The sequence below is a fragment of the Lolium perenne genome, chromosome 7 (genome assembly GCF_019359855.2).
Source record: "Lolium perenne isolate Kyuss_39 chromosome 7, Kyuss_2.0, whole genome shotgun sequence".
In the NCBI taxonomy this organism is placed as follows: Eukaryota; Viridiplantae; Streptophyta; class Magnoliopsida; order Poales; family Poaceae; genus Lolium; species Lolium perenne.
Genome location: NC_067250.2, coordinates 250,303,654 through 250,313,088, shown reverse-complemented (window position 1 = coordinate 250,313,088; position 9,435 = coordinate 250,303,654). Strand labels below are relative to the sequence as shown.

General features: G+C 46.5%; 1 protein-coding gene across 1 annotated transcript; it reads right to left on the bottom strand.

Moving 5' to 3' along the window:
* Positions 1 to 2,864: 2,864 nt before the first annotated feature.
* Positions 2,865 to 6,002, bottom strand: LOC139833898 (uncharacterized). The gene is made up of 3 exons (XM_071824270.1): positions 5,921 to 6,002; positions 3,806 to 5,560; positions 2,865 to 3,136 (listed from the first exon to the last, which is right to left on the bottom strand). The coding sequence occupies exons 1-3, from the start codon at positions 6,000 to 6,002 to the stop codon at positions 2,865 to 2,867; spliced, it is 2,109 nt and encodes a 702-aa protein (XP_071680371.1).
* Positions 6,003 to 9,435: the final 3,433 nt, after the last annotated feature.

The following is a 9,435-nucleotide window of genomic DNA, read 5'->3' as shown; positions in this document are numbered from 1 at the left end:
ACATGTTACAAGTTGAAAGCAACCGCTGAAACTTAAATCTTCCTTTGTGTTGCTTCAATGCCTTTACTAAGAATTTATTGCTTTATGAGTTAACTCTTATGCAAGACTTATTGATGCTTGTCTTGAAAGTACTATTCATGAAAAGTCTTTGCTATATGGTTCAGTTGTTTAACCATTGTCTTTACCATTGCTTCGAATCACTTCATTCATTACATATGCTTACAATAGTATTGATCAAGATTATGATAGCATGTCACTTAAGAAATCATCTTTGTTATCGTTTACCTACTCGAGGACGAGCAGGAACTAAGCTTGGGGATGCTTGATACGTCTCAAACGTATCTATAATTTCTTATGTTCCATGCTACTTTATTGATGATACTCACATGTTTTATACACACTTTATGTAATATTTATGCATTTTCCGGCACTAACCTATTGACAAGATTCCGAAGAGCCAGTTGCTGTTTTCTGCTGTTTTTGGTTTCAGAAATCCTAGTAAGGAAATATGCTCGGAATTGGACGAAATCAACGCCCAGGGTCTTATTTTTCCACGAAACTTCCAGAAGACAGAGGGGGATACGAAGTGGGGCGACGAGGCGCCGCAACACTAGGGCCGCGCGGCCTAGGGGGGGCCCGCGCCGCCCTAGCGTGTGGGGCCCCCGTCAGCCCTCCGACTCTGCCCTTCCGCCTATAAAAAGTCTTCGTCCAGAAAACCCCTGTACCGAGAGCGACGATACGGAAAACCTTCCAGAGACGCCGCCGCCGCCAATCCCATCTCGGGGGATTCAGGAGATCGCCTCCGGCACCCTGCCGGAGAGGGGAATCATCTCCCGGAGGACTCTTCATCGCTATGATCGCCTCCGGATCGATGTGTGAGTAGTTCACCCTGGACTATGGGTCCATAGCACTAGCTAGATGGTCGTCTTCTCCTAATTGTGCTATCATTGTTGGATCTTGTGAGCTGCCTAACATGATCAAGATCATCTATCTGTAATGCTACATGTTGCGTTTGTTGGGATCCGATGAATATGGAATACTATGTTATGTTGATTATCAATCTATCATATATGTGTTGTTTAAGATCTTGCATGCTCTCCGTTTCTAATAGAGGCTCTGGCCAAGTCGTTACTTGTAACTCCAAGAGGGAGTATTTATGCTCGATAGTGGGTTCATGCCTCCATTAAATCTGGGAAAGTGACAGAAAGTTCTAAGGTTGTGGATGTGTTGTTGCCACTAGGGATAAAACTTCAATGCTTTGTCTAAGGATATTTCTGTTGATTACATTATGCACCATACTTAATGCAGTTGTCTGTTGTTTGCAACTTAATACTGGAAGGGGTGCGGATGCTAACCTGAAGGTGGACTTTTTAGGCATAGATGCATGCTGGATAGCGGTCTATGAACTTTGTCGTAATGCCCAATTGAATTTCACACTACTCATCATAACATGTATGTGCATTGTCATGCCATATTTATTTGTCAATTGCCCAACTGTAATTTGTTCACCCAACATGCTTATTCTTATCGGAGAGACACCACTAGTGAACTGTGGACCCCGGTCCATTCTTTACATCGAATACAATCTACTGCAATACTCGTTTCTACTGTTCTTCGCGAACATCATCTTCCACACTATACATCTAATCCTTTGTTACAGCAAGCCGGTGAGATAGACAACCTCACTGTTAAGTTGGGGCAAAGTATTTTGGTTGTGTTGTGCAGGTTCCACGTTGGCGCCGGAATCTCTGGTGTTTCGCCGCACTACACTCCGCCACCATCAACCTTCAACGTGCTTCTTGACTCCTACTGTTTCGATAACCTTGGTTTCTTTCTGAGGGAAAACTCGGCGTTGTACGCATCACACCTTCCTCTTGGGGTTCCCAACGGACGTGTGCTTTACCGTCATAAGCAGTATGACACACCACATAGTGACTAGATAATCTTGCAATATCAATACTAAGTGGTGGTACCCACATACACACATTTTAAAGAAAGAGAGATGCACAATGCATATCACTCCCCCAAAATGGGATGTTCCATTAATCACTCAAAGAGAGCCAAATAAGATGTCATCAAAATGCATTAGGCTCACAACAATACACAAATATATGATGAGTCAAACAAACATACTTGAATACACAAGATAGGTAAGTACTCCCTCCGATCCGAAATATAAGACGTTTTAGGAATACAGGTCACATTCTCGCCCGTTCACGAAATTTCCGTGTTTCCTAAATTACCCTCGCCTGGCGACTGACCAAGCTGTTGCTGTCGCCTCTCAGCTCTCACTTCTCACGCTCTCCTGATCCAAATCGAGCGCCGCCGGTGGGCGGACTTCTTGCGCTCGCCCCCGCCGGGCTCGTCGTCCGCGGCACGCGTGGAGGGCCCGACCTGCGGCGTGCTGAAGAAGAGGAGGTCGGGACAGTGGCCGTGGCTGTGGCGGGACGAGGCGTACGCGCAGGCGTCGGAGCGCCGGTGCTGCTGCTGCTGCGGGGCGGGGGCGGTCGCCGCGTACGGCGACGCGGAACGGCCGCGCGTGGGCGAGCTGGCCTGGCTGCTGGCGCCGCTGCTGCTGCAGGCGTCGGCGGCGAGCACGAGGAGGCGGTCGCGGAGGCAGGGCGCGCAGACGCCGGCCGCGTTGGCGTACGGGTGGAGCTTGCACTTCATCGAGGAGGCTGATCACCGGCCGCGCATCACCGTTAGTCGGGCGGCAGATCCGGGGAGCCTGGAGCGGGGCGGTGGTGGTTGGCTTGGCTGGCGTTTGAGTAAGGGCGTTCGCAGCGAGGGAGGCGCTGCCGCCGGCCACATAAGCCCAGCCTCGCCGGCCACCCGCCGGCGGCAGTTCACCCCGTTGCTGGCTCTTACTCCTCTCCGCCGCCCTCCGTGCGTGAATCCCCAGCGTTTGAGGAAGCAGCAGCAGAAGGGGATCTGAAGTCCAAGCACGTCGCCGCCGGCAGAAGCTCCCTCTCCCGCTGCTCCGACGGCGTCAAGTCCCTCCTCCATATCTGCTGCGGGTGCTTGCACGTCCTCGACATGTTGCTGCTACCTGGTGAGCCCCCTCCCTTCCTCCTCCATCTATTGCTAAAATTGGTATCTTTTCTCCTGTAGAATGTGTAGCCTGTAGGCACTAGCTCTGAAAAAAGTGTGTGTAGGCACTAGATGGTTGCTGCGATTTGAAACTGTACTCCACGTTAAAAATTCAAGTGTACTCCATGTACTCCGTACTACTGATGGTTTCTGTGATTGGCGCTGGATGTTTGCTGAGCAAAAATTGGAGTAGTCTGTACTGTCACCAAGGGGGAGCGTCTATTTGCAGAGCAAGATTGTTGTTTCTCTTGGTGTAATACGCTGTGTGTGTGCTTGTGTGTTTTAGAGACAAAGGTGGAGTAGAAGAAGAGAGGCTGAGCAGTAATAAACTTGCAACACTCCTTGCTTGGAGTAGTAATAATCCTTGCATGATTTTCTTGGTGTATTCAATGACAACACTGAAACTTGCAATACAGCACTTGCATGATTTTTACATTTATAAAAACAACACCACTTGACTATAACAACAACAACACCACCACCACCACTTGATCTTGTGCTTGCGTAGCTTATGCTTGTGTTGCTTCCGCAGCTTGCGTTTCTTGTGCTTGCGTAGCTTCTGCTTGCTTTGCTAGAGATGTACCCACTTCTATTCTCTTGCACTTGCGTTGCTTGGGTTGCTTGCTTGTGCTTATGCTTGCTTGTGCTCGTGTTTCTTTCGCCGCTTGCGTTTCTTGTGCTTGCATAGCTTCCGCTTGCTCTGCTAGTGATGTACCCACTTCCATTCTCTTGCGCTTGCGTTGCTTAGGCTGCTTGCTTGCGCTTGAGCTTGCTTCTGCTTGTGTTTCTTTCGCCGCTTGCGTTTCTTGTGCTTGCGTAGCTTCTGCTTGCTCTGCTAGTGATGTACCCACTTCCATTCTCTTGCGCTTGCGTTGCTTAGGCTGCTTGCTTCTGCTTGAGCTTGCTTCTACTTGTGTTTCTTCCGCCGCTTGTGTTTCTTGTGCTTGCGTAGCTTCCGCTTGCTCTGCTAGTGATGTACCCACCTCTATTCTCTTGCGCTTGCGTTGCTTAGGCTGCTTGCTTGTGCCTGAGCTTGTGTCTGCTTGTGTTTCTTCGGCTGCTTGCGTTTCTTGTGCTTGCGTGGTTTCCGCTTGCTTTGCTACTGCTGCCGCTACTGCTTTTAGGGCATTTTGATAAACTTGAAGAGGACATTTAAGCCTTGTAGGTAGAATCTTTAGCCTTTCCAGTACATCTTTGTGCCCATGAGGAGTGTCATACTGAATTTCTCCTCCATGGTTCATTATTTCAACCATGCAGGCCTGGAGACTTAGGAAAATCTTATTCAATTTAGAAGAATCATAATCATCAAATTCTTCCTCGACATCTTTAATCAGATATTTTAAAGTTTTAGGACTTCTTGTATCTGTTAGAGACTGCAAGGACCTAAAAAACCCAAGATCAAGCACATTCAAATCTGGGCTATTGGGTGGCTGTTGAATTAGTTTGATGACCAGTCCAATATTGGCTGCAGCTTCTGCGAATGCATGGTCATTAGGAAGGATATGTGGTTTTGCATTGTCTTGTTGTATGAAGATTGTCTGTCCACCATCATCTTCAGGCCAAACAAGTTTGATTGCTGGCAGAACTTTCTCAATGAAAAACTCTCTCATGACCTCCCTAGTCACCTTTATTGATTTTGTCTCCAACGTTCCTCTCGGTCTATTTTCACTTCTCCTAGCAGCTGGAATTTCTTTGACAAACGGCCAAATGCCTATCTTCCCTGAAAATGTGACCTTACCAGCACTGTCAAACCTAGGCCTAGCAACTGCAGTTAGAAACATAACTTTGCCTATGCAGTTTTTATTTTGCACAGCTCTTGTAGGCTCCTCTTCTTCTGGTAGCAGGTAATAGTTTCTGTTTTCCTTAGTCATCATGAACCACTTTTCGTCAATATGCACAACATTGTGCATAGTGGTGAACTTTGGCTCTGGATTTCCTTTAGTCGCCTCATCAAGATTGTCCAAGCAGAATTGTACCCTGGCCATCATATTGCTTTCTGTTAGTGCTGGTTTTAAAGAATTTGAACACCTTTTTATCTGCTTGAGTTTGAATCTTCTATACAGTGTAGTTGGACTAGCTCCCAATTGCCAAGCAAGAGATCTGATCGTTGATCTCTTGTTTAGTGGAATAGTAGGAATACGTGCTAGATCTACATTAATCGGCTTTCGACCACATCTTCCTTTCTTCTTGTTAGAAACATCGACCTCCAAACCTTGACCAATCTGTCTCATAGCGGTCTTCCATATTCTTTGTATAATTTGAATATCTGCCTTGAAAAATGTTGCAATCTGTTTCTTGTCGCTTTTTCTAAATTTGCCACCATTACTCATACAGAGCGCATGCATTGCTACATATGCAGCATATTTTTGTTGATCATTTAGTGACTTTCTGTGCCTCACTGCTTGCGGAGCAGGTTTCTCATCCATTTCTGCATCTTCCTCATCATGATCTTCATGTTGCTCACCCATTTCTGCATATGTGTATGAAAATTCAGTAAGCAACTCAGTTTATTGACCATTTTGGCATGTGTTTTATTTTCTTTTAAATCGCAACAATTTTGCAAAGGTGGCTGGACAACCTTGTCTACTCTTCTATGAATTTGAGATAAAATTCAGTTAGTAAATGGAATGCATGGAAACAAATCAGAGTCTGTTACAATTTTGATAGTCTAGAGTATTTAGTCATGCAATGAACTTTCATTCTCAATATGACTTGACAATTTGCTCATGACGCTTGAATTTTCATCCATTTGGAAGCATTTTGTCCGCGGAATAATTGATCTATGTATTGAACGAAATTGAATCCGCAGAAAGTTGTACTGTGATTATACCTGCATTTTGATCAACTTCCCATGTGATGATTTCTTCTTGCTCTTCTCCAGTAGGAGTGAAGTTTAGGTCCGGGATTACCATGCCGGTGAGGTGTTGTCGCAAGCCAGCCAGGTGCCCTCTTGCTGGGAGCTGGCGAGGGTTGGTGCAGATCTCCGACTAGGTGCGCTGCTGGAACCAGCGGTGTCGGGCTGCTGGGTGCCGTCCAGGTTCGCTGCTGGAGCCAGCAAGATGTCCTGCTAAGGCGATCTTGCTGCAGATCACCGGCGGTGAGTTGCTGTTGGGTTCATGTTCGAACTCTTCCCCAAGCTGTTGTTGATGTGGTCCTCCCGTCTCCCGAGCCCCTGCCAAGCTGATGCCCAGGACATGCAGATCTGGAGCACTTGCTCAGGCGCGTGGACTGCAGATCGCCGGCGGTGAGTTGTTGCTGGGTTCCCGTTCGAGCTCCTCCCCAAGCTGCTGTTGATGTGGTCCTCTACCGACGCCCAGATCAGGAGCACCTGCCCAGGCGCGCGGGGATGGGCGCGCGCAGGGATGAGCGCGCGCGGGGATCTTTCCAGTGGCGCGCGGGCAGGTTGAGTTGGCCAAGGGCGAGCGTGGGTGTGCTAGCTGGGGCTGGAGGTGCTCGCCGGGATCGGGACCGAAGACGACGTCGCCGGGATCGAGGACGACGAGAACGGGATCGAGGAAGATACCGATTCAAATTGAGAAGGGCACTATTGTAATTTCCCCCGTTTTTCACCTGGTCGGGACGATTCTAAAACGTCTTATATTTCGGATCGGAGGGAGTAAGACACAACACATACACACACATATTTGGTACAAAACCAAACATGCAAATGGGCAAGTAACTTACGTTAAATATGATGAGTTGAAGTATAAGTTACCGCAAAGAGGAACATTGGATATAAGATATAGATGATAATCCATACGACTTGGCTTGGTCAAAATATAATATATGAAGATCCCGTAATTCTTCATGAAGTAGCCAAGTCTCCAATGACCTCCACATGCACCTATTGATCAAGTTTGAGCTTGTTGGTCCGCAACCAAGTTGGGTCCTAAGAGGTTAGTCACAATAGGCTTGGCAACCCAAATGGTCCTTTTCTTGAGACCACTTTGAGTTCCAACAAACTTAGCAAACACATTGCCATCCTTATGCTTCCCTAGAGAATAATCATCATCAACAATTATAGGGTTAGATAAGGTACCACCTAAGCAAGAAGAAGCAAAGTGCCCCTTCTCATGACATAAGTAGCAAGTGTTCCCCTTTCTCTTCTTTATTGATTTCTTCTCTTGGGGAACTTTATCTTGATTCTTCTTGGGAAGTGGCCTATCTTCAACTTGAGGTCGAGCATGAGCTTGACGTTGATCTTGTGGCTGTTTCCCATGTTGTTTCTCGCTCAAGTGCTTCTTCTTCTTCAATGGGCATGATCTAACATGATGCCCTTCAACCTTGCACTTGAAACAAACCAACTTGGCCAGATCCTTGACTTTGTCTTGGCCCTTCTTCTTGTTGTTCTTGCTCTTTGACTTGTTCTTGTTATTGGAGTTGAATCCAAGTCCACTCTTGTCATTGGGGGATTGTTGCACACTTAGCATCATGTCAAGTGCGGATTTCACTTCATGACGCTTTTCCAAATCTTTCTTCAAAGAAAGGACTTGGGCCTCGAGCTCTTTGATTTTCTCTACATGGTTTGTAGAAATACAAGTACTAGAGGAAGTAGAAGCTTCATTGTTAGAGCAACAAGGAAAAGGAAGTAATCCAACACAAGATGTATCACTAGTTTGACTAGATGGACTACTAGGACTAGGTTGTGCTAATTGTTGACGCGTAAAGCACACGCCCGTTGGGAACCCCAAGTGGAAGGTGTGATGCGTACATCATCAAGTTTCCCTCAGTAAGAAACCAAGGTTTATCGAACCAGTAGGAGTCAAGAAGCACGTTGAAGGTTGATGGTGGCGGAGTGTAGTGCGGCGCAACACCAGGGATTCCGGTGCCAACGTGGAACCTGCACAACACAACCAAAATACTTTTGCCCCAACTTAACAGTGAGGTTGTCAATCTCACCGGCTTGCTGTAACAAAGGATTAGATGTATAGTGTGGATGATGATGTTTACAGAGAACAGTAAGAACGAGTATTGCAGTTGATTGTATTCGATGTAAAGAATGGACTGGGGTCCACAGTTTACTAGTGGTGTCTCTCCGATAAGAAATAGCATGTTGGGTGAACAAATTACAGTTGGGCAATTGACAAATAAAGATGGCATGACAATGCACATACATGTTATGATGAGTAGTGTGAAATTCAATTGGGCATTACGACAAAGTACATAGACCGCTATCCAGCATGCATCTATGCCTAAAAAGTACACCTTCAGGTTAGCATCCGCACCCTTCCAGTATTAAGTTGCAAACAACAGACAATTGCATTAAGTATGGTGCATAATGTAATCAACACAAATATCCTTAGACAAAGCATTGATGTTTTATCCCTAGTGGCAACAGCACATCCACAACCTTAGAACTTTACATCACATCGTCCTGCATTTAATGGAGGCATGAACCCACTATCGAGCATAAATACTCCCTCTTGGAGTTACAAGTAACGACTTGGCCAGAGCCTCTACTAGCAATGGAGAGCATGAAAGATCATAAACAACACATAGATGATAGATTGATAATCAACATAACATAGCATTCCATATTCATCGGATCCCAACAAACGCAACATGTAGCATTACAGATAGATGATCTTGATCATGTTAGGCAGCTCACAAGATCCAACAATGATAGCACAATGAGGAGAAGACGACCATCTAGCTACTGCTATGGACCCATAGTCCAGGGGTGAAGTACTGACACATCGATCCGGAGGCGATCATGGCGATGAAGAGTCCTCCGGGAGATGATTACCCTCTCCGGCAGGGTGCCGGAGGCAATCTCCTGAATCCCCCGAGATGGGATTGGCGGCGGTGGCGTCTCTGGAAGGTTTTCCGTATCGTGGCTCTCGGTACTGGGGTTTTCTCGAAGAAGGCTTTTTATATGCGGAAGGGTAGGTCAGGGGGCGTCACGAGGGCCCCACACGCTAGGGCCGCGCGGCCAGGGCCTGGGCCGCGTCGCCCTATTGTGTCGGCACCTCGTGGCCCCACTTCGTATCTCCTCCGGTCTTCTGGAAGCTTCGTGGAAAAATAAGACCCTGGGCGTTGATTTCGTCCAATTCCGATAATATTTCCTTACTAGGATTTCTGAAACCAAAAACAGCAGAAAACAACAACTGGCTCTTCGGCATCTTGTTAATAGGTTAGTGCCGGAAAATGCATAAATATGACATAAAGTGTGTATAAAACATGTGAGTATCATCAATAAAGTAGCATGGAACATAAGAAATTATAGATACGTTGGAGACGTATCACTAATGTCCACATGAGGCTCACAATATACTACTTTAGTGATACTTGCCTCATGAGCTAACTTTAGCTCATCGTAGGAAGTTAGAAGATACTCAAGAGAGT